Raw genomic sequence first — 27,121 nt, 5'->3', positions numbered from 1 at the left:
AAAACTAAAGGAACTTGCATATTATTATGTTATATCCATAATTTATTACCTCTTATTGTTACTTCCCTACCAAATGGATAGACATCTCTTGCAAATACCCTTCCTGAAAACACCACGGTTGCAGATTGTAATTAGTTGTAAGTACATTGCATATATTTTCATGGATAATTAGTTCATAAATTGTGTTTATAACTAGCTGTTTTTCTACTTTAAACTGTCGGGTTTGACCAATTTTGACAAGCAGCTATCACGATTTGCAAATTTCGTCCTCCTCTGTCCTGGTTACACATCTTGCTGTCTGCCCTGACAGAATAACGGATAACTCATTGCGCCTCCAATTGACAGACCGAAAGCCCGAACCTCCTCCCGCTACGTCTCTGTTTTCAGCGTGGACTGAATTAGACAGTCGTCTCACTCCAGCTTTCTGGAGTGCAGCATGTCATTTGTCAGAACATATCCGCAGTGACAGCGAAGCTACAAACACATGTGCACATACACTTCACACCCTGACACACGCTCACTGACAAAGATAGACAAAAACAAATGCATAGGCTACGCAGTCACACTTCAGGCAGGCAACACTCACCTGCAAGAGTCCACAGCTCGTTTTAAATGGGATTGTGAGTTGCACAGCAGGGTGCAAAACGACAGCTCTTAAAAACTGCGGAAAAAACAACTGCACTCATCGTGAGCCATGGCCTCCCATTCTTTCACATGTAACCATATATATTCACATTAACAATAAAGATGCACAACTCTTCTGTTAGGAGGCACCATGTAATTGCAGTCGAGTCTCTTGAGAAGACGTGCAACAGCTGTGTCTGTCCACATGTCCAAAAGACTGTAGTTGGACATTAAAGGAGCAGAAATTATGAGATGGTAATATTTTGGTAATAAGGAAGCGTTTCGGCGAAGTGATGTGAATCTGTAACGGCGCATTTACTCGTATTTCAGCCAAAGCATCCTTTTTTTTTTCAATCCCTAACTCTGACCATATTTTCAGTAATATCCAGCCCTAACCATGTTTTTTTTTTTTTTTTTTTTTCAAGCTATTAAGCTGTTCGACACTATTAGCTCAGATGAGGCTTGATCTTGGTTGTTTGGCATAATGTTTCATGATGTGTAACACCACCGTCTCCTACTTTTAAAGTTTAAAGTTTTTGAGCACGTAATAGTTGCGCAATATCAAAATTATTATATTTGAACTTTTATGGAACATTTGGTCCCTTTTTTTTTGACAGCTGTTAATCATAACTCTGCTCTAAAAAGAACATAATGTACCTTTAGAGAAAAAAAAAAACAGGTGAACTACTAAACCAAAGGTTCACAACGTTAGATGACCAATACAATGTCAACTGAAACAATGTTGCTTGTGTGGAGCTTATTTCATAGCTTTTATACATTCCGGAGAGACTACTTAGGTCAGTGACTTTATTTGTTTTTTTTTAAGTGAAATCTACATACATATTCTTTTTTATGATGAGAATGTGGGCAGGAGTTTTGAGGGAGACACTTACTTGTTTGTGTTGTGAGCAATCCTTCATTATGCCATTTGTCTTCATTTCTAAGGCAAGAGATGTGGTACGTAATTGTTATTTTCACTGAAAAACACCCCTTATACCTCCCTCACACACCCTTTTTGCCCTATGTTTTGATCCACTATATACTATGTTTACCTCTTCTCTGAGAAATGATACAGATTCAATGAAGTGACTGGGGGAGCCCACATGGATAGCCTGTCTAGAGGCAATGTTTGACGTTGCTTAGTTCAAGCAGCTTGACAGGAGGGCTGGGCATCCATGATCTGATGCTGAAGAGGAAGCTGGTCCTGCTGTGGACTGTACACACATCAGTTTGGACGCTCCAGTCTGATGTGGTGTCTACAAGGCAGTAGCCATGCTGTGTCACATATACACAGCACTCTGTAGGATCCTTGGCGTCAAGGCTCAGGCTGTGTGTTAAGAAGCTGCCCTCGCTCTCCTGGAAGGTCAGCCTCTCTGCACTTGAAAAGCTTCTCGTGTGCATCAATGCGTTCTACGGCCCTGTCTGCCTGGCTGTCTGCTCGCAAGCTTGCTTGACTGTGTGTCAGCCTTTAATGATGAGAATGATGGGGGGAATCAAAGAGTAGATGGAGCTGACGTTGAGGCAAGCTCTCCGTAGGAGACCAGGTGATTGGGGAGGGAGCTTTGAAGCAACTTGTTGGATGGCTGTCCATTAATGTAAATATCTTCTTTTCAAAGGGCTTTATTCAAGCTTGGAGTAGGGGAGCCCATAGGGGTCAAGGTGTCTGCCAGAATAATCTCTGTCGTACTTTAGATAGAAAGGGAGATAAAAGGAAGGATAGCGCATCGTGACCTGGCCGTCTACTTAAACATTTTCTGGCGTCATAGAATCAGCAATATGATTGCGAAACGAAAGAAAGTGCCAAAGGCCATGGTTGCAATGAGTGACGTCTGTTAAATTACGTTAAATTTGAATCATTTTAGAAATGCACACTGTCTGTTTGGTGAGTCGGCTTGCGTTACTCCCGTCTATTTAATCTGTGAATGTTATAGGCCGTGTTTTTTGATCATTTCGGGGATCTCTTGTTTATCCAGTCTGGTCAAGGATCAGTGTGGCTCTGGGTGCTCGAAGCAGCCCGGAGTTCTCACAGATCAGTTTTCTCCCGTCCCTGTGAGCTGCAGACACACAGACAGAATTTTATCCACCAAGTAGCAGGTTTATGAACGGTAAATTATGGCCGCATAAATCGCCCCATCCGTTTTAAGTTACCACAATACAGTTACAGGTCTGTCTCGGCTTATGAGCAACAGTAAGAAGGACAAAGGCAGAGCAAAACTTGAGTAAGAGTCAAAAGATCACTGTGCACTCATCGAATGGTGTGACTATCTCTCTTGTCTCATTCAGGCAGGCAAAAGGGAGACGTAGATGACACACAGCAGTTCAGCCTGCCTATGACCCCTATTAAACCCAGAGCAAATCTTTGATATGTAGTTTGATACCGTATTTTATTGATATTGGAGGAGTGTTCACAATATCAAATACAGTTCTGCATTCCAGGAGATCAGAGCATGCACTGTTTAGTCCTGTGACCCATGAGGGGTTCCCATAAGCTTACACAGAAATAAACCGAAGTTGACTTTGACTTTGGTGGAGTTTTTACAAGAGATTTTGATCTATGGGCTTTCCATGTTGTCTCTATGTAGTCACTTTTGCATCGCGTTTAGTCTAACAAAAGTAAATGTTCAGATATTTAGCACCAAAGTTAAGTAGTAAACGGATAACTTTTATTCTTCCAAGTTGCCATCAAGCGGGGTGTGTCGTCACGCGGTATGATTTGCACCACCCATTGGTGCACATTTTACTTGCCCTCTTTGTCTTCGATCAGAATAGCATATCAGACAGTCTTCCTGTTTGACTCAGAAATCTTCAGGTAGGTCGAAAGAATTCTCAAGATTTTTCTTTCTAGGCAAACTATTCGATTAAGAGAAAGACGACCAGTCTGAGCATCTCCAAAGACACACATGCACACATCCGCACACAAAAATTCAAAGGCTCCAGCCTCTGATCCGAGCTGACAACTCATAAGCCACCGTTTCCTCATGCTGCTTAACTCAGACCACATTTCTCCCACAGAGCCTCTCTGCTCTCCCGAGCCTGACTTCTCTCTCCCTGCTCTCTCTCCATTCCTGTTGCCCCAGCATCTGGTTTGAGTATAACGGCATGTGCCACTGTGTTACTGACAGGACCTGGGTGTCTAGGCTTCTTTTTGATTTTTTTTTTTTTTTTCCATCTTTCTCATCTCCCTTCCTGTTCAGCTCACACAGTTCAGATGTCGAGGGAACAAAGTTGAGACTGCAGCCTGTGTTTTTTTCTTCTCTTTTTTGCACGAAAGTTGCACAAATGTATGCCTTGATAGTGAACTGTAAATACTTTTCACTCAACTTGTCTACATTAGCATAGGCAAAGTTGGATAAACCTTTGTTCCAAATCACCAGTTCTGACCAACCTCACCCAGCAAATTGAGGAATTTTGTTGACTTATGCGAAACATTCGGATGTCAGGATCCGTGTTTTCGGGATTATTGTTTGCAACCTGTTTTTATTCTTAAGGGCTCCAAAAAACCTTCACTTTCTCAGAGCCCCTAGTGCCTCTAAGCCGCCACCCGTCCCACTAGCCGAGGCGAGATTACTCACCGACGGCAAATGCAGCAAATGTCATTTTAGACTAGTCACACGGTCCTTGTAAATCGGCCGATGGCAGAGCTGAAGGAAGTCAGCCAAGATCGATATTCAGTCCCTTGTTTAATCTAGCTGTTCAGTTCACTTTCTGTCTACGTCTGGTTTCATTTTCTGTTTTGTTAGGTTCAGTTTTCGCAACTTGCGGGTTAGGTTTAGGAAAAGCTACATCCTGCAGGAGGCAGTTGTGGTCAGCCTCACTACCAATACACAACTTTATTAATCCTGTGTGTCGGATAATGATACATTTACTACAGTTCCATAACTCAAAAAAAAAACAAAGGCTCGACTTGCCGGATTCAATTGATTTACCATGAAGTCGTATTGAGACATATTCAATGCAATGTCTGTAACTTTGACATAAAACTTTGTGTTTACAAAAACTTGTTACGATCACATCTGACGTTACTTGATATTCACAGTGAATCGGTATGATAGGCAATTACTGCAATATCTTTTTTCCACCTTTGACATCAATGTTTGTCGTGCAATTAATTAAAAATGTAGATACAATTGAAATGCGCAAGTCAAGCTTTTTTTTGGCATAATTGTTTTAAATGAAGGTGAAAACGCTCTGTCATGATACTGACTTTCACTCATGTGTCTTCTAGTTTTAAAACAGTATGGACTTTTTAACAAGGTTTAGAAGAAAGAAAAAGCTTTTCCCTGGAGTTTTTTTTATTATGATTATGTTTTTTCTACCCAATTAATGAATAATCACTTCCGTCTAACATTACTTGCCAAAACAATGCCATGATTATTTTTATGGTCTTGCTCGGTGGCCAACAAGATTTCTATCTGACTTTTATATTTATTTATTTATTTATATTTTGATTAATGCAATTCATCAGTCAGTACACATGACCTGACGGAAACCGTAATTGCTTTGAAAATGAAAGTAACAACTGATGATTGAGTGTCTTTATTACATTTTCCAACCTGAGATGTGAGTAAATATGATACTGGAAGAATCATATTATCTGTCTCTGTTTTGTAGACGGAAGCCAGGGAAACGATTCCAAGGATGTTGATGGAACTGGACCTGGGCCGGACAGAGAAGTGCGTGAGGGTGAACTCGGTCTCCAGCGGCCTCGCTGAAGCTGACCTGCAGGTCGTTCTACAGGGGAAGGTTCTGCCCCCTGCCATCATGTTGCCCAAAGTGGAGGACACTCAGGAGGTCCAGTGGGTGAGCTGCAAAACATGACCCGTGTTTAAACCACACTGGGCTCAAAATAGCAGCTTTTATGTTTATTTATTTGATTTGTAATTCCCAGGATATTACATAAACATTAAACGAAAAAGTCAAAAGGAGTTTTACTAAAAACCCATGGACTGAGAAACTAGAGGAATCATCAAAGCATTCATAACAAACGCTTTTCCATATCCCAGTCGAGCGGGGAACCGATCCATGTGCCAGGACTGTCGAGGACAGAGTGCATGTTTTTCTTGGCTGCTGCTCAAGCAAAGGATGACATTTCTTCAGATTAGCTTCGGAAGCCCGATAGCTTTCTGTAAGATCACAATGGTGCCTTCTGCTCCTGGTGAACTCACCGCAGACTTGCATCGCTCGGCCCGAACTTGACGCTGCGTAACGGTCATTTACTCACCCCCGCTTTAAAGTGTTCTAATTTACTTTGTGTGTCCACACATTTGCTCCATTTAAAAAGTTATCTTAACACGTACTGAGTCTCTAACAGATTAGACTTGTTCACGACTGTGGTCTTGGCTGAGGTACAACAGACCTGTCATAAACGTATTGCTTTTGACACAAGATATGACAAACTTTTGCTCTCTTCCAAAGGTTATAGAGAAATTGCCCACTTGTCTATTATACTGTTCCCATTTTTTTTTTTTTTTTTTTTTTAAGTCTTTATGTGAATTACAATTTGTCCTCGCTAACTAGACCTTTGCGTTAGTTAAGAGGTGTTTGTTTGGGAATGGCTATGCCTCTGGCTTTCTATAAAGTGGTGCTGTACGGATGTCAAGTCCCAAAAGGTCATGAGACAGTGACATCATTAATGCAGACCTTTCTGATCAGCTCCATATGGTTCACTTGCCACAAGAAACCAGGCTGCCATCTCTTCTTCACTGCTTACGTTGTGTAATTCAACGTTAACTTAATTTTTTGTGGGAAAAATAACCCACTGGGGTGAGTGGTTAGTATGTTTTTGCATGTTCTTTCTTAGGTGAGCATTCGTGCGGCTGATCTATCCTCTAAATGCTTTAGTTGAATCAGAAGTGAAATGAATGCACTTGGTCTGGCTTTTTACATTAGTCTTAATGTGTCGGCACATGCATGCTTGTGCGCACGTGTGCACGCAAATACACAAACATAGATTTATACACGTACATGGTTGTGGGACGGCCGCAGGAAGTTTTTAACTAGTGGTTTTAATTAGAACACGTCTATTTCCTGCTGGCCTTTCTTTCTTCCAAGTGTAATTGCTGACAGGTGTTCACTTATTCTCTCCCCCAGCTTTTCACCCTTGGCTACTTTCTTTGCTTAAAAAAATCACTTTTGTTCAGCTTTTTTTTTTTTTTTTTTTTTTTTTTCAACCTTTCACTTTCATTACCATCATTATTATTATTAGCAGTAGAATTGCATCTGAAAATCTCAGCCAGCATATTGAATGCTGTCAAATGCAGTTAATTGACTGCTTGTGTTTTTTCATCTTGGAATACTTAACGCTTTTTAGCCAAAAACCGAACAAACGGCTTTGATGAAATGAAATGGAGTAAAATAAAAACACTCGATCGTAAGTGTATGGAAGTAAACCTCTACTGTTGGTTCCCTTCTTCTGGGGGAAAGTTGTCTGTAAGTGTGCTGTAATTCTTGTTTGATATTAGATTTATTTTGTGTGCGTTCGCACCAGCAGGTGCATACGTGCTCCTGATGCAAAGTCAAATTGATCTTTCTGCACGCCCATCTAATCTCACTTTGTGCCTCACAACTTTTTTTCATCCCTGCTTTGCCCGGACTTTTCTGTGTATTAACGTGTGTCGGTTGTTAGCATGTGTCTGATTCTCCCCACTCTTGTTAGGCTTGGCAGTAAATCCCTCACTTGTTTATTTTTCTCCCTTTTTTTATTGATATTGGCACAGGAACCTCCGGACTGATTTGTCGCTAAAAGATGGACTTGCTTGTTTTTCTTTGTGCGGAAATCTTTTGCCCCGTCTCTCTGCTCTCCTCCAGCCCTTGTGTGACTGACAGGCCTTATTGGGCTATAACAGGCGTAACTCCCTCCTTTGTTTGAGGACAATTCTCACACAGATTCGGAGCCATGTGCATTCTTTGCCCAGCACACTATTTGGTGTGCACTGGGACCAAAAGAATCGCACCCTGTCCCGCTCCTCCTCCTCTACTCCTCCTCCTGTCCCCTCCCCTCGTCCCTTTCTCTCCTTCCCCTCTGTGAAATGAACACTTCAGCAGGCCGGAAACATTTAATCTGGCCCCCTTTTGAAGAAAATTAATTGAAACTTGTCTCACTATAGCCTCCTTTCTCTAGCTCCATCTCTCCCTCCTTCTCTTTTCATGATTGGGAGGTGAAATTGTCAGAGGGCTTGTTTGTAGTGTGGCTTTGAATGGCAAGAAGAGGTGTTATTTCTTCTTTTACGCTCCTTTTATTTTTTCTCTATTCAGTGGTAAATAATACCTTAGAGTGAGCTAGGTTTGATAGCCATTGACAGCTAATAGTTGCTGTGTTTGTCAGGGTAACAAGAAACAGGCACTAAAGTACCTCTTATGCAGTGTAAGTCAGACCCTCAAAGTGTATAATAGCTGAAGAGTAGAGTGTTACAAAAGGACAGAAACATGTAATCAGAGAGGCTTTTTTGGCCAGAGGTGCTGCACGGAGCTGTCACTTGTTTTCCTTTGGTAGAATCTAAACAGTTCACTCGGCTCACCACAGCCTTGTTAAGGTTTGCATGGCATGGCGTATTGGTGGTAATCTCTGTGTGTGATATCTGTTCGGTTTCCCCACAACAGGCCATATCTATCTAGTTTTCTCTGTCACAGAAACAGGTTTATCTACACCCTCTTTTCACACTCCCCTCTCGGACCCCCCTCCACCCCTTCCTGTGTCGGAGAAGGAGGGGGCATATTATGCTAAGCCCCCAGCGTTAGTTTTTATGTTGCCATAGCAGCCTTGCTCCCACAGGGTTGTGACCTCAGATGATTACAGTACAAAGCCTATTGGGTCTTGAAAACCTCTTTGAAGATGAAAAGTCTTTGATGGTTTGTATTTATGCAAATCTCTCAGATATGATTTATCCAACTGAGGTTGAATGGAGAGATGATTAAAATTGCCCCTATTTTTGAAATCCTTCAATGGAGGCCCATTCTTTCAGTTTTTGGGAACAAGAGTGATAAGTGTGAGTACAGGGGTTATTTTGCTCTTCATTTGGAAAAATACTCGCGTTGTACCTGAGGTTATTTATAACAGTCTCTTTCTCTGGTGTGTCAAAGAGGGAGCAGGAAGGGGAGGTGGGTGGGGGGGGTGGGGGTGGGGGGGGCATGGAAGTAGACATTACTACTCTGAGCTTTTTCGCTCTCTTCTTTTTTCTTTTTCTTGTTCTCTTTTTTTTTTTTACTTTTTGTCTGGCTTTGAAAAGAAATATCTGACGGAGGGGGCTTTTGTGTGTTTCCAGATGATAGATTTAGGAATTTGGGCTACCCCACTGGCAGTCCAGGGCTAGCTGTGAACTGGTCTGTTGGAAAAAATTGGAATGCTTTGGTGTTCAAAGAATTAAACTTGGTTTTAAAGCCCTACTTAGGTGAGCTTGCATATTAGCAGGAGTCGTGCAGAATAAAGGCCTCAGCAAAGTGTCACATCACACTCTGGTTGTTGCTTCAGTCTCCCTGTTCCCCGCCATGGAGGAGGGACTCAAAATGGAATGAGGTGGCAGTAAAACACACTCAAAGACATCCCAAATCTTGTTTCTTCTCCCCCACTTCTGTGTTTTGTTTCTTCCTTGCTTTTCTGTGCATGTGCTGCGTCGTGCATGTGTGAATTTACATGTGTGCACACTCTCTCGGGGGAGCACAAAATGCAGTTGAGCAGAGCCTCTGAAAGAAGGTAGAGCAGACGACTTCAGACGAAGAGGGGAACCCTGGTGATCATGTAAAATATTTCATTTCGCTTGCTTTTGTTGCAGCTCCTCTGTGCTTCCTCTCTGCACTATTTGATCCCTCAGAGATGTGCCTCTGAATAAGAACTGAAACGCGACGAGTGCAGGTGATAAAGGTGTCAAGATTTGGATCAAAAGTGAGCTTTCGCATGTTTAGACTTTTTGTTTTCGCCCCCTCGCCTGTCTTGCCCCACTGTGGATTTTGAAAAAAACAAAAACAACAAAACGACTTCAATTTGATTCTGATTGTTGCATCTGAATATTTCTTTCAGTCTTAGAATTCCCAGCAGCTCAGTAGCTCAGCTTTTCTTTATTCACGTAACTGCAAATGCGTCCACAAAAGTCCACCGAGGTATCGTTTTACACAGTAAGTCGAATGGAAAAACATTCCAGCCGAACATAATGTTTCCTTGAAAATATTAGCAATATCCACATCATTATGACATGGTTTCAACTCCGTATATAGCTTAAAACTTATATGTCACAACGTATTACTTGCTTGAACAAAGCTCAAAAATCGAATGAATGCAATTGTGGTGGTGACGGCAAATTAATTTGTTGTCTTTGCTGAGAGTATTATTGCTTCCTCGTTGCAGAATAAGTGGGTTTTGTTAATGAGTCGCGTCTCAGATCGTCCCTGTGTGCTTAGTTTGTTGACAGATTTCAGCACAACTTGAAAGGACGGGCGCTGACAGAACCCATTCGCCTGGTCACCTTTGTGGAAACCGCTGTGGGCCTGCTCAATTTTAAGGTAAATTGCAAACACCGCCCCCCATCAAAAAAATAAAACTGCATGCGTAAGTCATTTTTTTCTGTTTGCCCATTGTTCACCTAAGATTAAAGACTGCACCATGAACAGAGAGCTCCACATGTCCTAAATAAAAAGGATTCAAAGCTTTCTGACTCACAAAATAAGCCTTTTGAGTTTGTTTTTGGTTTTTTCGGTTGTTTTTCTTTTCTCTCTGTCCCACTTCAGACATGCTGACATTATTTAATTAGTCCTGTTTTAATATCATCATAGTGGAGAAGTTCTTGATGATATTTTGGCCCGCATCAAAGTGATTTCTGTCGCAGTACAGCATGACCTTCGGCTACACGGGGAAAAGGGAACGGTTTTGGGCATTTGGGGAGAAACCAGCTGGCAGCGCTTCTTTTGGTCTGTCTTTCAGTGTCCCTCTCAAATTCTGCGACAGTGTTTGTGGTTATGGAGTGTGTGCATGTGTGTTTTGATGGCAGGGGGTGCCTCTGTGTGCTTTCTTGAGCACACCCTGTATTTTTTTGCCCAGACTGAACCCCAGGTTACAAGCATAGAAGAAAAACAAGAACTCGCTGTGGCACAGCTAGTGGTGATATTAATTTGGAGGTCAACAAAAGCATGAAACACATTCTTATTGTTTCACACTCTGCCAGCGACAATCAAGAGTTTCTTTTTTTTTTCTCTCTCTCTCAATAATTGCGGGTGCCAGTTTTATTTTTTCCCTTTTTTTTTCATTGGTTAATCCTTTCCTAATAAAGCACTGAAATTTGTACTTTTATTTTAATTGCTTTTATGTAACATATCCACACGTTTTTTTAGCCAAATCTTCTTGTCATTTAATTTTACAAACCTACACAGCCTACACAAATCTGTACTTGGAGCCAAAAGAAACTGTAAAAGCAGCCTGCCGAAAATAAGATTAGCACAAAAAAATAATGTTGAAATCAGAAAATGTGTTTTTGAATCGGTAAACACGGCAAATAGAAAGTACTTTACAGTATAACTCAACTTTACGGCTTCACCCTTAACTTCTGTGACCCGATTCAAACAGTATCGAGGTTGAATGATCAACCTTTCCTCAGCTTCTTTGTGTTTGCGGCCAACCGATAGAAAAGTGTTTGCATCTGTGTCACTTTTGTCACCCCGCAGCATGCTGACACATACGTTCTCTCTAGGCCGTGTGTGAGGAAATCCGTCAGCTTGCTCCCAAGGCTGGTCTTCACCACGATGGCGTGGTGTTTGGCTCCGATGACTTCTGTGCCAGCATAGGTAGCTATCGCACATCTCCCATTTTTTTATTTTTTATTATTATTTATTTTTTTTAAAGACCACACATTAGATGTTCTCTCCTTGTCCTAATGGATTTGTGGCAAAGACTACTGGTAATGAGAAACGGTAAATACCAAATGTATGTCAGAAATCAGTTACTTTTTGCTTATTTTGAGCAAACTATTAAATGACTGCGGGAAATGGGATTTGGAATGTGACTTGTGACTTGGAAGATCCCAAGTAAATAAATTGGATAAATGAATGAATGAAACTTCCTTATTTGGAATGCAAAGTTGTCTGTATGAGGACACCTCGGTATGTTTAATGCTGCTTTTGACCTCTACATAAACACACTCTATATGCTGTTCATCTCACCATTCTACCTTGTCCAAATTCATTGCCTTGGATGTTGGCCTTCTTAAGGTGCCACACGGACTAAGGATGCCAGGGAGCTCCTTTACGCAAGGCAAAAGGTGGTCGTGACCACCAAAGCTTTCGGGCTGCAGGCCATCGACCTGGTTTACATCGATTACAAAGATGTGGAGGGACTGAGGCAACAGGCCAGAGAAGGTGCTCTCATGGGCTTCACAGGTAACATGTCCGACTCTGCACCTGACTCTAGACTTTTCCTTATTGTCCCTCCAGATTGCTTTACATTTTTTTTTGTTGTTCTGAAATTGTGTGCTTTTCATTTCTTTTTTTCACCTTGTGGCGCAGCAACGCGCGTCTCTCGACCTCGGGCAGCAATCAACATTCACGGCATCCAGCTGTTCAGTTTTCACTCCTCCTTGTTAAAATTAACTACTTTTTTTTATTATTATTATTGTTGTTTGATCTGAAAAATCTGTGGAGGTGGTGCACCATTTTTTTTTTGGAATAAAAATCTCCCATTGAAATCACCATCAGGTTGGTGGTTATAGAATTGCCTAATCTGCTGTACCATATATATGGTTTTGTGTCTGCACGTGTATGTAAATGTCTGCAAGTAAATGTGTTATTAGGAAAGTCTAAGTCTAAGCAGTCTGAGTTTTTTTTTTTTTTGCTTTAACAGACCTTGGAAGGCATTCTTCCTTGACATATGTCAGCTTTGATACTTTTATTCCTTGAGTATTATGGTGTTTTCTTGTGATGTGATGCACTTCGATCACATCAGAGTGAAGGTTCTCACTCTCTCATACTGAAACCCATCCAGATAACCTTGTTTCCACCTCTCTCTGGTGTTTCTCTGGTGTTGCAGGTTCACTTGTGTCTTGTGTGCATTCTTTTCAGTTTATGCCTCAATTTTACATTTTTTTCCTCTCTCAGATTTGCACCTGCAGATGGCATCATTCCTTTTAGCACAAGGTTTTATGCACGTAAAGATTTAATATCCTATTTCTAATTGTTTGTAATTGTTAAGAGTCTAAATGATTTGTGGCTTATCTCGTGTAGCAAGCGGGGTAAAAGGTGTAAAAGCCAAGCAGAAACAGCTGGTTGATGAAATAAATGGTTAGATTTGATATGGAACAGAACCATGCAAAGTACTGGATTAGTGGCTTACAAGCCATGGGCACTCTGTATAATCTTGGTTAGTAGCTATTACTGGCCCGAGTGTGCTTAAGCAATAATACGGTGCAGCCAAAAGCCTCTACCTGTGCAGTAATTGACCTTGGCACTGCCTAAGCTGAGTGCAGCACCCATTAGAAACGAGCATGGAACACACCAGTGAAACGCAAGCACCCCGTCTCTGGTTTAGTTGTGTGGCAACACTGTCCACCTTAGTAGATTACAAATACAGCATGTTTGACTGGATTGTTGTTAATTGGATGATTTAATCGTAGCATCGTTAGCTTACGGGGCTGCATGTTTGATATGCTATGAGTTACGTGCTGCCTCCAAGAGTCAATGCTCTCAGTCAAAATGTTCCCCAAATAGAAAACGGTTCCTCAAAAAATTTTCTGCTCTTAGGGACCGCGTTTCACCCCATCCCCAGGACACTGCCCATCATTCGCCTGAGAGCTCTTTGCTAAATAGCAGTCCTCCAATGAGATGCCAGCACCACATGGCAGCACAGGATTGGCTGGAGGGCGGGAATGATGTATTTTAGGATGAACCAATGGGTTGTAACTGAGGGCACCTGAGTCACCCAGTCTGCCCCTTCACTCTGTCTTTCTTCTGTTGTCCTAAACAACCGCACGCACGCACACACACACACACACACACATAAAGAGACACGTTCTTAAAGTACATTTAAGCCTGCCAGTTTCAGTGTGGAATCGAGCTTCTGTCGTCTGACAAGAAGTAAAACAGGTGGCAAAGGAGGGAACACACACTCCTTCTGCCTCAGTCCCCCACAGAATGCAACACGAGCTTAGACCTACTGTATGCACACAGCAGGATCGTACACATTTTATTTTTCCGATGTAAATACCGAAACACTGTGTATGCAAACACACTCAGGACTGCTCACATATTTAAAAAAAGAAAACATCCACACTTGACAACGCATCGTTCGTAGCCTCGGGAGTCCTCAGGCTGTTTGTCCATCACTGTTTCACTCAAACAACCACTCACGAGCGCACACATCATCGGCGCTTCCCAAAAACACACAAAGCGGCTTTTCTGCGGACACGTACGTCTGTTTTTTAATAGTAGCTAAAAAGTATTGTTTGCTCATGAGTCATTTTTCGAGCTTTTGAGCACAGTGTTTTGATTGTGTCACTGCTGTGTGTTTTCTGAGGTTAACTAGGGTGAGCAGAGCTGGATGAAGGGAGTGGATTTCTCCTCCCCTTTTTCCTCTCCCCTCCTTACTTCTCCTCCTTTCTTCTGAGCTAATTTTTTTTTTCTTTTTTTTTTCTTTTTTTTTTTTTTCTCCGCTCGTGCAGCCCGCCCGCTTGGCCACCTTGAAGGATTTGTTGTCGGCGACAGAGCTAAGCCCTAAAGTGTCGAGTTCCTGCTGGCTGCCACTGAGCCGCCGTTCTCAACAGACGTTTCATAACCTTAACTTATCACTACAAGTTTGATCTGCAAATGTACACGGGATTATGTCTGTGGCGTTCACCCACATTTAACAGAGAGGGGGTGGTGGGGGAAGGATTGTGGCGGACGGTCTTTTACACCTTGTTAGGCTTCGATTTCAGCAGTTTGGTGTCCGAATTCCGCAAAGATATTCTCCACGAGCCAAGAATATTCGGCAAATGAAAGCACGAAAGTTTTACGGTTTGTTCGTGTAATACTTCATGTACAGTTACATTGTATTGTTCGCTGGGATTTAACAAAATCTGTATATGTCTTCTGTGAAGTTTCTACTTAACAGCAGGGCTGCAAGTAGACAGGAGACACTTTATGTCCACCAAGATGCACGACATTCTTTGGTCCTGTGCTACCCCTCTGTCTCACCTCAGCGTCGAAGGACACACTGACACATACACAACTCTTTCTTATATAGTTCCCTTTTCTTTTCTCGAGTTGCCAATCTGCGTTGTTTTTCTCCTGCAGCCGCTACCCCCGTCTCTTTTCCGTGGTCACTTCCTTTCTGTTGTTTGTGCCCGAAATGTTCATAAAAATAGTTATTATGTCTCCTGTTTTTATGTATTTTAGGGGCTCAGAAAGCCTGCTGTTATAAATGGCACTGTTAATTTTTCTTGTGTGTGTGTGTGTGTGTGTTTGTGTGCAGGTAAGCAGGTTATCCACCCAGGGCAAATCCAGGTTGTGCAGGAAGAGTTCTCCCCGAGTCAGGAGAGGGTCCAGTGGGCTAAAGAGCTCATCGCTGCTTTTGACCAACATCAGAAGGAGGGAAAGGTGAAGTTAACATCCTGATGTCAAATTTGGATTTCGCATCATTTGAGAATTTGCCCTGAAATGATAAAAAAAAAAAATGTAAATATAGTGTTTTGGCCTAAAATTGCAAGTCATTTGTCCATTACAGAGACCATTAAATGCACAATTCTTAAGTAGAATGAATATTTAAAAAAATTGAATAGCCACTATACGATGGAGTGTTTTCTTTTTTTTTTTTTTCTTCTTTTTTACACACATATGTCTCCAGCTCGATGAAATATCTGAGTGGCCTGTGTGCTGCGATGACACGGGTGTTTCTCTGCTTTGACACCGATCCTTTGTGCGTGTCCCTCGCGCACCTCCGTAGCTCTGAGGAATACATACTGTACACCCCTGGGTGACTCTCAGAGACAGCTGAGGAGAGTGAGGGGGAGTTGGGCCAATTAAGTGTACAATATTATTGTTCCTAATTTAGTGCATGGTTGGATCCTGTGTGTTGAGCTCTGTGGGCTATCTGCTGAGGTAATACGCAATCTGCCCACACCTCTCTCCCTGCAAGGGCTGCTCCTACTAAGCATCGCCTGAGGGATTCATATCTTACCCATCCCATCACTGTTGAGTGCGTGTTTATGTGTGTCTCTCCCTGTGTGTGTGTAATGGCTTGAACGGTGAGAGGGATTACTCCTTTTGTCTTTGAAAGTGACTGATGCTTGCTTTTCATAATTTCAACCCTCAAATATTTACAGTAGAGATATGAAGATTTCTTTTTTTTTTTTCTTCTTTTTTTTTGCACGGTTTTTGATACGTAGAGAGATTCTGTCGTGCATTTCTGGAGTAATGTGTCTTGTTTCTGCTCTCTCCTGTGTCGCAAACCTCTTCAGGGTGCGTTCACCTTCCGCGGCAGCATGATCGACATGCCCTCGGTGAAGCAGGCTCAGAACATCGTCACACTCTCTGCCACGGTGCCAACGAATTAAGGCAACGTGTGCGAAGAAACGGGAGGGACCGCACGACTAAACCCTGACGGCAGAGGTCGACGGAAACCGGAAAATGTTGCAGGTCTTGACAAAATGAGCACTTGAAAAACTTTTCGAGCACAGCCCATTGTAGGAGTCTTATTGGCAGCTGTGTTTCATTTTTTTTTTTTTAATTTCTGTTTTTAATTATCGCTTCAATGTTTCAATTAAATTCACTTGATTTACGTGGCTGTGTCTGCAAGGTTTTATCTGTGCTGCTGTGCTGCGTCTCCAGATATTTTACACCGTGCAAACACACAGAAAAAGTGAATGGCATTTGGCCTTATGAGACCAGCCCCGTGAGCCTTTCTGGCATGCCCTGCGGAGTGCGCACCATCATGCTGTCTCCAGTGTGTGCGTCCATACGTTCCGTTTCTCCTGGTTCGTGATGAATGCTCCCTCATCTCCACAGTCCAGGCAGTGGGGCGAAAGGGTAACACAAACACACCAAGTCACCGTTGTGGGTCTATTCATTGGGTCCCAGTCAGACTTCAGCCCCCTGCCCACAGCCTGACTCGCAAACTTCGAAGTCTTGCTTGCGTAAAAATGCAACTAAATGGAAGGAAGTGTGCAATCTCACAATTTATCTTCCTTTGTGTCATTTCCTACCCGGAGACATGCTGCCATCTCTGTGAGCCTGTAGCTGAACGTGTGCTGAAGGAGAAGACGTGTGGCATCGCACACACCAAAGGAGTAGCTGATCTCTCACGAGATTAAGGTGACCTGCTTTGATAGCAGCGTCTTCCAAAACTATTTAATCTAATCAACGGTGGAACACAAAAATGAGCTTCTTAATGAGTTAAGTAAAGAAGTCTTGTCACAAATGAAAGTACAATGGGGCTTTGTGGAGCGCTTGTCCACATCTGACTTGCAGAGAATGTGAAGCGGGCGTGATGTTAGAAGGAGACAGATTAGTGGCCATGTTGCTCCAGCAGACCAGGACTGAGGCTTTGTCTCTCTAACTGTGGATGGGAGGATAATTGGGGGGGTGTTGAATGGTTAATAGTGCCATTGGTGACCATGGTAATGAAAGGCGCCATACCTCCTCTACCCCACCTCATCCACTCGTCTCTCTCTCCCTGTGCCTCTCTCTTACTGTATGATCTATTGTGTCTGGGGCAGAGCTGGTGTCTGTGCCAGGCCAGGCCAGACAAAAAGATCGAAACCACTCCTGCGTCCAGCCAAGAACCCCAACAGTAAGCTGTCTCTTTGGCATTTGGCCATGTATCCCGCTCACCCTTCGCTCACTTTTTTTTTTTTTTACCGCCATCAATACACGTTCAGCCTGTTTGCTTTCCCCGTTCAATAAAATACTCTGAGTTTGGTGGGCGGAAGCATTATGTGCGACTTCCATGAAACAGATACAAAAATATTACTCAGTTGAAGCAGTTTTGTGAGACTTTGCGTTAATGTTGGACAAGCAACGTCATAAACCCGGATACAAATTTAAGGGATGCGGAGCTTTAACTCACTGAGTAACTTGCTGACTATGAGTGTCCTGTAGTGCTGTAAGATGTCATTATTGTATTCAAATTATCATTGAACTTTAAATTACTTTGCTGTGACTTTTAAAACTTGCAACTGATGTTAATTTTTACTTTTGTTGTTGGGCGGGGTGGGGGGAGTGAAATAAAAACATCTTAAACTAAATGAAAAACAATGAGGTTTTACTTGGGTCGTCACAATATCACCGCACGGTTTGATTCAATGTTACCAACATCAAGTATACATTAGAAATAAGGCGAGGTGCCATGCGCTTGAATGGGCTATTGTTATTTGGATTGAAACGTTAGTTGCCATCATAAAACAGCTCTGACAGTCCCTATTCAGAGTCATGCAGAATTGCATAAAGGACTGCAGAAGGTCTTTCACTGCCAGTTTCACGTGGCTGCGAAGGCTCAGCGCTTGCGAGTCCACCAGAGCACAACCAAGTGACTTTAGTTGCGAAGGAGACCAGTTTGATGGGACAACTTGACTCTAGGAGCAGCTCTCCACCAACAGGTGTCCTCACCCCCCCTCACCTCCCTCCCAAGACAGGAAGGAAGACCTCAAAGCAGAGGAAGCAGCACTTGGGCATCATGCAGGGACAAAGCCAAAAAGAAAAAAGAAAAAGGAGGGGGGGAAAAAAGGCACATCTTTTAAAGATGAGCAGAAAATTATTTCGGCCTGTTTTTATTTGAACAAATCACAACATCTTCTGATGTTGTTACACGTGTTTCCGTGTTGTCACTGCAGCCAATAATCCTACTTTTGTTTCCTGGTGAGAAGTGAAACGAGCTGTCCTCTGCTTGTACAGCTCCTTCTTCTTTTGCTCAGCTTCCTTCGCACATCTGCGACTTTAATTTAATAACATTTATGAATTGGGGGGGAGGGGTGGAGAAAGTTCGAACATTTCGGTGCCATCTCTGTAGATTAGAGGAATGCATCCCCCCCATCTGCCTCTGCTGTGTAATTCTACATGACATTTCTATTATGCGTGGAAGTGATAAAAATCTTCTCCCTTCGCTCGGCGGTTTTATTTAAATACATTTCCCCGGTATTCCCTGAGAGATTAAATTACAATTAACACGATTATAACCTCCCCAAATTGTGACGGGAATCAATTAGGCTGCGAGCAGTATTTCATACCCCCGGTAATGCGTTGGTCGAGATTGCTTTCATAAATAATGAGCGACAGTATGTATGCAAAATACTGTCAGAGGAAAATTAAAACGAAATGTTTTACATATTTTTCCATTAATCTAAATGGGACCCGTGTGGCAAAGATAGTTTTATTCTAATTCCCCGCCCGGGGATGCTCAAATAATGACTTGATGTTTTAATAGACTTCTAATGACAATGTATGACAAACTAATTGCGGGAAAAGATTATTCTGGAGCAATAAAATATGGCGTTATTGTGGCTGCCGCGCAGTTTGAGAGGTGTGGCTCAGAAGGCAACGCGCACGAGAGCTGATCAACATGAGAGATTTGAGTTTAAGACAATTAAAGGCCGCTTCAGTATCACGGAACACGGTTGAAATGAATGAGAACGCTTTCAAAGTGACTCCAGCAGGCCGTCTTCTTAGAAACTGTGACAGAACTATTACAGCCAGCCCTTTAATTTAGAGCATATCGCAGCCCTCAGGCAGACAACAAAATGTTTTTGGTTTTTATTTTTTTGTTCCCCTTCCTTATCAATTTTTATTTTAAAAAAAAAAAAAAGAATGAAAAAGACTTTAAATGAAAATGAAATGAGTTATTTCGCTTTCTTCACAGATAAGCATTTATCTCATTGTAGAATTTGAAAATAATTCGGCTGCAATAAAAATGATAACATTTGTATTTATTTATATATGTATTTCTGGTTTATTTAATTTGAGGTAAATGCACCTTATAATATTATTTTTTGGGGGGTCGGGGCGGGGGAGGTGGTCACCGGGACCCATAATAGTCCTGTTTAGGTGGGATCATTTTTCTACCAAACAGTTCAATGACAGGAGATATGACACGCTGCCCTGATTCAGCCACTTCATCCTCAGTATAAACCATAGGTTGATCGCCTCCTTCAGAATCTTCAGTCCTTTTTTTTTTGTTTGTTTCTCTCTTTAGCTGAATCCTCTTCTCCCCTCGCTGATGACAGACGTGTGTTACGGTTCTTTTTTCCCCACTAAGGCTAAGCTTTGCATGATGACTTTTACCGAGGCCTGTGTGAGGCATCTGGCACATGTGGACCATTACTAACTTCATTTCAGAAGAGCTTTTGTGTGAGTGTCCCCGTCCGCAGCAAGAAGTCCGAGGGGACAGAATCAGAGACATTTAACCCCCAACTCCACCCCCCTCCTCGCCAACTTTTATACCCTCATAAATCTTTTTTTTTTTTCTTCCGGGAAGAGTTTGATCATTTTGTGAACCAAAATAACGTACATTTTTCATTTTCTACTCTTCAATTTTGCCAGTGGTCCGGTGAAGGGCGGGGGGAGGAGGGGAGGGGAGATTTCGCCTATATTTATTCAACTTAACCCACCAAAGCTCTTGGGCCACCTGAAGGCCTTTGCGGTTCCTGTCGAGTTTTACTTCTGGGTGTCCATTTCCCTCGACGTCCAGAATGTTCCGCCGCTTGCAAAGAAAAATAATATAGTTCATGAACAGAACTGTAGAAGCCCGCAGGCTTGCAAGCACCTCACCGTCAGACATGTTTGGCTCTCTGCTCAAACTAGGAACCATTCCCACAGAAAGGTGAGCTGACATAAGATCATTATATATAAAGTTGGAAGTAAAAGTTTGGCTACAAATATATATTTCTAGGTGACATTACCTTCCTCCACAGCTTCTTCTCCTGGCCTGACTCCCCCCTAGATTCACTTCTTCTTAACGGGCCTAGATCAAAGGCTGGCCGCCCCGACGGAGACCACTAAAACCCGCCCGCTTTGTCTGCCGTTGCCAGGAGTGAGGAAGGGTGTCGGGAGAGGAGGAGGAGGAGGAGGAGGAGGAGGAGGAGGAGGTGAAGGTAGTGGAGGGGGTGGCTTAATGAGACTCGCTGCAGAGACACAGAAGTCTCTACAACTTTTTCGTGATTTTCCTTCCTTTTTTTTTTCTTTGCGTCAGGTAGATTCTTATGGAAAGTTTTTCAGGGGATTTTTTTTTAAATTCTCACCCGAGTGCGTCAGTCTCTTCCATTTTTTTGTATTTTTATTTTATTGCGCACACATATGTGTTTTTTTTTTTTTTCATTATGGGGCACCTTTCTGGGGTGGATCGCAGGTCACATTCGGCTGTTGACTTGACCGTGCGTTCATTTCCGAGCGCGCGTTGGATCAGAAACCCCAAAAAGGGAAACGAGACTGAGGATGCTCGTTTGTTTGTTTTCGTTGTCCCGAACGCACCGGACTCGCCAGACCAATAGAAAGTTTACGCGGCCGACGCAGACAGTTTAGTGGAGAGAAAGGTAACAGCGTCCCATAAAACCAAGACGTCATTGGAGGTCTGTGGTCACACATTGTCGAAGAGCTGCGATTAGATATCACACATGCCTCTAACAGCCAATTAGACATCTGATCCAATTAAAGAAAAAAAAAAGATGTGTTGAATTTGTCTATTTTTACTGAAAATGTGATAAATATTTGAGTTTAGAAAATGTCCTGCCACACACCACTGCAACTTTTCCGCCACACGCGTGTGTGTGTGTGCGCGCGCGCGCGCGTGTGTGTGTGTGTGTGAGCACTGATGCGCGTCTTCGCCTCTGATCCTGCTCTGCTGAGCATCCTCTATAAAAGCTTTCACACAGTGGCTTCATCCAACCCCGCAGTTTTTCGACTCGCGTATGACGTTTCAAAGCAAAGTGGTGTAAAACAGCTGCTCACACCTGGGGCATGTGGATCTGTTAATGCCGCGCATTACGAGCAAACAAACGGGTGTTTCGTCAGTGGAAAGTTCCAAGCCCAATATTGAGCGTTCTGTGCTTTCTCCAAAACTTTACACTTCGATCTCAGTTTTCCTCCTCGAGTTTTTAGAAGACCGCCTCTCGCAGAGGGCAAAACACACGGACGCGAATTGGGTGCTATATTTCTCATTTCTCCGCACACTCAGAAGACCAAGCTCTTGATCCGCACCACCGGTCAACCTCCTCCTCCTCCTTCTCTTCCCCCCCCCCTCCCCCCTCCTCCTCCCGTCTCCCTTTCTGTGCCATTGAGCAGGTGGAGGCCGCGCACCTGCACACACAGCTGCGCGCACCTTGTTGTCGCTGCCGCCGCTTGACGCTCAGATGAGCGCAGCGCAGAGCCGACAACACAACCCCAACCATATAAACCTCTCCTGTGCCGCAGCTCTTAGCCTCAGCATGTATCACCTCACGTTACAGAGGGACACCGGTCCTTATTTATTTATTTTTTTTATCTAATGGGACGTTTATCAGCATTTTCTTGTTCGAATAATCATAACGATAAAAAGCCATCAAACCATTTCTGACATTAAGTTGTTCTGTTAAGCATTTTAGAGGGGCATTTATTCCGGCCACGTTGCCGTCTATCTCTCGATTACCATGCTCTGTACTTCAACACGACACCACCTAATCCAATTAAACACGATAACCCTGGACTCACGTATTATTCTCCTCCTTTTCCCCCCTCAAGTTGCTGACAAGCACTCTTGGTTTTGTGTGAAAGAGGGAGTCAAGAGCCCTCTCTTAATCCCGAGCACTACCACAAGTGATTGAAAAGTGAAAGAAAGCCCTCGTTGGTCCTCGAGCTGGATGGTGTTTTCTTTGTCCAGTACTGTGTCTTTTTGTTCAGTCCGGTCAATTTGGGTCTTTTACGGGGAGGCCACGTTCTTGTGGCAGTTATTGGTTGGCATCAGACAAGACATTTCAAGTCTATTTACCGTCTTAAACTTGTGGTAATCCAAAACCCCCTTTTTTTTTTGTAATTTTGCCTACATTTAAAGTGTGCCTTTGTTTGAGCAGAATAGAAGAAAAAGGGAAAGAACAATATTTCACCCTCAATTTCTTCGCTGCCACCAAACACAAATCATAATGAAACGGTGGATTCGGAGCCACATACCTATTTGTTTTCTATAAACCTCTCCCCTAAAGGCTTTACAGAAACAGCAACCAATAATCTGCTCATTTCTTACTACGAGTGACAGTGAAGTTGCGTGTTGCGTTGTCGTTCACCGTCTTCAAGTCGTCTCCTGCTACGCAGTGATTTAATTAAACCCGAGCTGAAATAACGTATTGTTGTTAGGTGTAGCAAAATGACAGGTAATTGACATTAATCCACTCTCTCTGAGTCTCGGGGGGGTCTGAAGTAAATGGGGATACGGTTAATGAAGCACCACTTGCCCTTTGAAACTCGGTCACAGTGTGCAGCGGGGAAGTTTGAAGAAACTTCATTTGTTTCTGTTGAGACATGCGTCATGAAATGTATAATGAGGTGACGTGTTGAGTCGCGAATAGGTGAGTAAGAAATGTGTCGGTGCGGATTATGTTCCTTTAGAGCTCAGTTGGCATAGTTTGCTCTTTTACATTCATAATTTAGTTCGTCTTGTGGGTTTACGCGACTTTTTGGAGGTGTTTTGAAATTGACGCCTGCCCTATACCTGATGATGCCCCACCAGAGTGCCCTTTCAGTCCCCCTCGTGCTTATTATAATTCGTATCGAGAGAACTCCCTATAGGAGCTGTGACAGACGGACCGAGGCCAGGTGAGAGAGGGAGTTTTTCCCAGTGTGAGGAGTCGCAACTCCCCCTCACCATATGCACGCGGCTCGGTGCAACAGGGGCCTGCTTAATGAGGGCACCTATGGGGCCCTCCCGGATGGAGAAGTGGCCTAACCTCGCCATGGCCGATCAGACCCGAAGCACCTGCGCGTCACGTATTCTCCTCCTTCTCCCCCTGGCTCCCCGCGAAGCTGCGCCTGTCACAGCCGACATCACGGAGAGTTCATACTCCAACTACAACTTTTGACAACCATAATGATGCGCATGGCGATGCTGAAAATCTAGGGAGGGGCTACTGTAGGGAAATAAGGACTCCGCTCTCTGCAGCCTCTAAAGTGATGAATACATAATCTACTGGCTGCTGTGAAATCTACGGATACAGTCAGAAAAGCCTCTGTAAGTTTTTTGACATGCTGGATATGTTTTGTTTTCAGATTTTTGGTGATCTGCTCCTGTGTAATTAAATCCCCATCTTTCTGTGTCACTAAGATGGATAAGCTTTGATATTTTGTGAGATGTACTGTCATTTACCATGGCAAGTGTCTGCGAAGGGCCAAAAGGTCCCCATCCCCAGCGGAGCTGGCCTAATTATACAATTAGTCTTATGATTGGGACGGTCCAGAGCGAAGTGTCCTGTGGGACGAGCAGACACATTATGGCTGTCATTAGTATCTTCACAGCAAGTAATAGAGCTTAAGTGCACTGTTTGTGTCCGTAGGTGAGGTAGAGGATTGTGATTTCTTACCAAGTTCACTTTTTTTTCAGAACAACATTCTATTCTGAAATAAAGAGAAAATAAGGGAAAAGTGTAGTGTATGGAGAGGTGTCGGGGATGTTTTCTGGACACTCCTGATACTATAGGTCATCTTGGTATTCAATCGTTTATGCCTTAAGCCTCAGATGGGGCCTCACCAGACCGAACCCATATCTCTTTGAAGCTCTGGGTCAGATGGAGACCCCCATATCTCAGTCTAATTGCCTATCCAGCCATATTTCCTTTCTGGCTTATCCCTGGTCCACTGAGAACATCAAGAAGCCACATTTCCTTCTGCCCATTCAGAGCCGTATCTGTCATTGCCAAACCCAAGTCTGTTAAAGCAAATGGGCGTGAGGCTTGTGATGTTTGGGGATCCACACGCACATCTCCATGAAGTCAGAGGGAGGTCCTGGCACTGCGCGTCTGAGGAGGCTGTGGTTTCTCTACACTGGATACTTTGCTTTGAATTAGAGCTCCTACAGTGAGCCTGGATGCTGAGGATGATTGGTAACCATCTTCACCAGTTTACCCACGATGAACATGCGGTGACTCAACTTTGAGAAAGTCCGATCTTCGCAGACGGAGCAGGAGTCATGCTCTTATCTGTTGTCGACACAAATGGCCCCTTGTCTTTGTTTTTATTAACAGGACTGTTTACCGAGCTCACTTTGCCCATGTTCCCACTTCTTATCCGAATGCAAGCCTGTCCCTTTTCTCCCCTCTTGTTTCCAAGGATGCCCCCTCTTCCCTCTTCCCAGCTGCGATCGAGTGATTCCCCCCTCTCTCTATGCTGACCTTTCCTGAAATAAAACCAGGTGCATTCAGGCCCAGCCCTCTGATGTTGCAGGCATGATAGTTCTGCACAAATCTGTCCCTGATACTAATCTTTGTCCACAATGCGAGGGTGATGGCGAAAAAGATGAGGCACAGGGATGGGGATGGAGCAAAGTGGTGGACCGGCTCTTCATTTCTGCAATCATTTTACTCCATCACAGATAGGTTTTAAGATATGAATGGGGAGGGGAGGGGGGGGGGGGCAACTTGGATTTGAATGTGATTATCAGGTATTGTGGTAGTGAGAGTAATCCTCTATTTATGAGGAGGCCTCAAATGTGTTGTTACCCCAGTGGGTAAGCATAAGCATGTCTTAAGTAGCGACTTGTCCAGAGTTAGCCTCATGTTGGCAATTTTGACACAAATGCAATTTTATAATATGGAGCCCAACAACATTATATTTGATTTATTTCAGCTTATATGCTAAAACGGTCACCCTGTAATGCTTAAACGTGCTTAATTTCAAACAACTACGACATGCAAGAGTCACACAGCTTGTTCCACACGTGCCAGAGATGATGCTGCTGTTGCTTTTAGTTCTATCTAGTACCTTCTAAGCAGCATCATCCCTGGGCACAAATCAGAATATCCTCTGAAAAGTCCATCTGCTTCACTTTGATGGAGTAGTTCACCACTTCCCTCCACCCGCTCGTCCCTACTTTCCAAGTACGCTGAAGCCTACATCCTGCATTTAGAGGCTTTTAGGAAAGCCTTGTCATTCAATAAGAGACTACTGGGGCAGCATGCTCACGCTTATCTGCACTTTAGTTTCTACTTTCTGGCCGGTGGGCCGTATAATGGGCCAGGTATAGCGGGGCCTGGCTCATGCAGTTGTCCGTGGACGACCTTGCTCTCCTCACCTACTGCCTTGGAGTGGCTCCCAGTCCTGGGATGGGGCTTTGGACTGGCACCAAGTCTCTACCCCCACAGATGTTACTGAGCCACCAGATATTATGTCAGTTTCTGAGTGATGCATCACGCTCTTGTGAACAGCAGTTCGTGACTGCAAAGTAGATATGATTCATGTGACAACACAGGGAATCAGTTACATAGGTAAGCCAATAAATTAAGTTAAAATCTTGTCATTGTAGTGTAGCACGGATCCTTTTTGTGCCATGAATTATTGCTAATTATGGGCAAAAGAGGAGTGCGAGGACCAGTGTCAAAGCTTTTGAAACTGAAATATTTCAAGGAACTAATTTATCATGTTTTGTTGGAACACACAAAGTGCAAACATTGAAGATAAGTGACATTTATGTTGTTTAGAAAATGCAGGCCCTATGGCAGTGTCACAATCTTTGGGGATATCTTTTTATCCCCTTTTCTTTAGCATAGTTTTCATTTTGCTCTTTTATACTGAGAATATAAATAACCCATAGATTGACTTACTGGCTCATTTAAAAAAAATTTTTTTTACTCAGAAGACATTCAAATAAGCATGAAATCGATCAAATCCATCTAAAATCCAGTATTTCAGCCAGAAGAACTCTTACTGTTATGACTAACTAAGACATGACTTAAATATGAAGCTGCATTTTCTTCCCAACACATAATTAATGGGCTTCTGATTATTTTTAATGATTCTCAAACCTCTATTACACCATCACTGGCCCCGCCACGTCTCCGTGGAACAGACTCAATATTTGAAGAGGGAGAGGGGGGGGTGCTGGGTGGGTGGATGGTGGACACACAGAACATTTTTGGCATTTAAAAATACTCAAATGATGATGTGCACATTAGGTAATTGATTTAATGAAGTTCCTATGAAACTGAAAAGTACAGGTCAGTTGAGTAACCCCCCTTGGAGCCTTTTGTCTGATGTGTAACTCTCGAACTCCTCTGGGAAACACATCGGGGCTAATAGGTGAAACCACAGCTGCTGAAGTTGGGCTGGAGAGGCGCGACTTTCCCCCTGTAGACGTCCGACTAGCCCGCGTGTAACACGGGACAAATAATTTTTCAGTTCCCTCAACGCACACAATCCGCGATTGAGGGGGTAGGACTCCATCGTCAAACAACAACAACACAGTTTTGAGTCGCACCCCTTAACTTCCCATCGAGTTGTCCCCTGCATGCAGGCTGGAGTACGTGTATGACGGGGAAAAAAAAAACTGTTCGCAGACAGAAATCTGCGCTTGAAAAGAAAAGGGGGGGTTAAAAAAAACCGCTCC

The 27,121-nt window shown here is 43.3% G+C and overlaps 1 protein-coding gene across 1 annotated transcript in view; it reads left to right on the top strand.

The window, feature by feature from the left end:
- clybl (citrate lyase beta like) overlaps window positions 1–16,352 on the top strand; it is a 60,200-nt gene extending 43,848 nt beyond the window's left edge. Inside the window, exons 3-8 of the mRNA XM_075479224.1 lie at window positions 5,236–5,424; window positions 10,015–10,116; window positions 11,298–11,391; window positions 11,815–11,982; window positions 15,047–15,171; window positions 16,032–16,352. Coding sequence (XP_075335339.1) covers window positions 5,236–5,424; window positions 10,015–10,116; window positions 11,298–11,391; window positions 11,815–11,982; window positions 15,047–15,171; window positions 16,032–16,127 — 774 coding nt within the window. The 3' untranslated portion in view covers window positions 16,128–16,352. The remainder of the gene's footprint in view (window positions 1–5,235; window positions 5,425–10,014; window positions 10,117–11,297; window positions 11,392–11,814; window positions 11,983–15,046; window positions 15,172–16,031) is intronic.
- Window positions 16,353–27,121: the final 10,769 nt, after the last annotated feature.

This window comes from Odontesthes bonariensis, chromosome 12 (genome assembly GCF_027942865.1).
Source record: "Odontesthes bonariensis isolate fOdoBon6 chromosome 12, fOdoBon6.hap1, whole genome shotgun sequence".
In the NCBI taxonomy this organism is placed as follows: Eukaryota; Metazoa; Chordata; class Actinopteri; order Atheriniformes; family Atherinopsidae; genus Odontesthes; species Odontesthes bonariensis.
The sequence above is the reverse complement of the archived record's forward strand: the minus strand, read 5'-3'. Positions and strand labels throughout refer to the sequence as shown.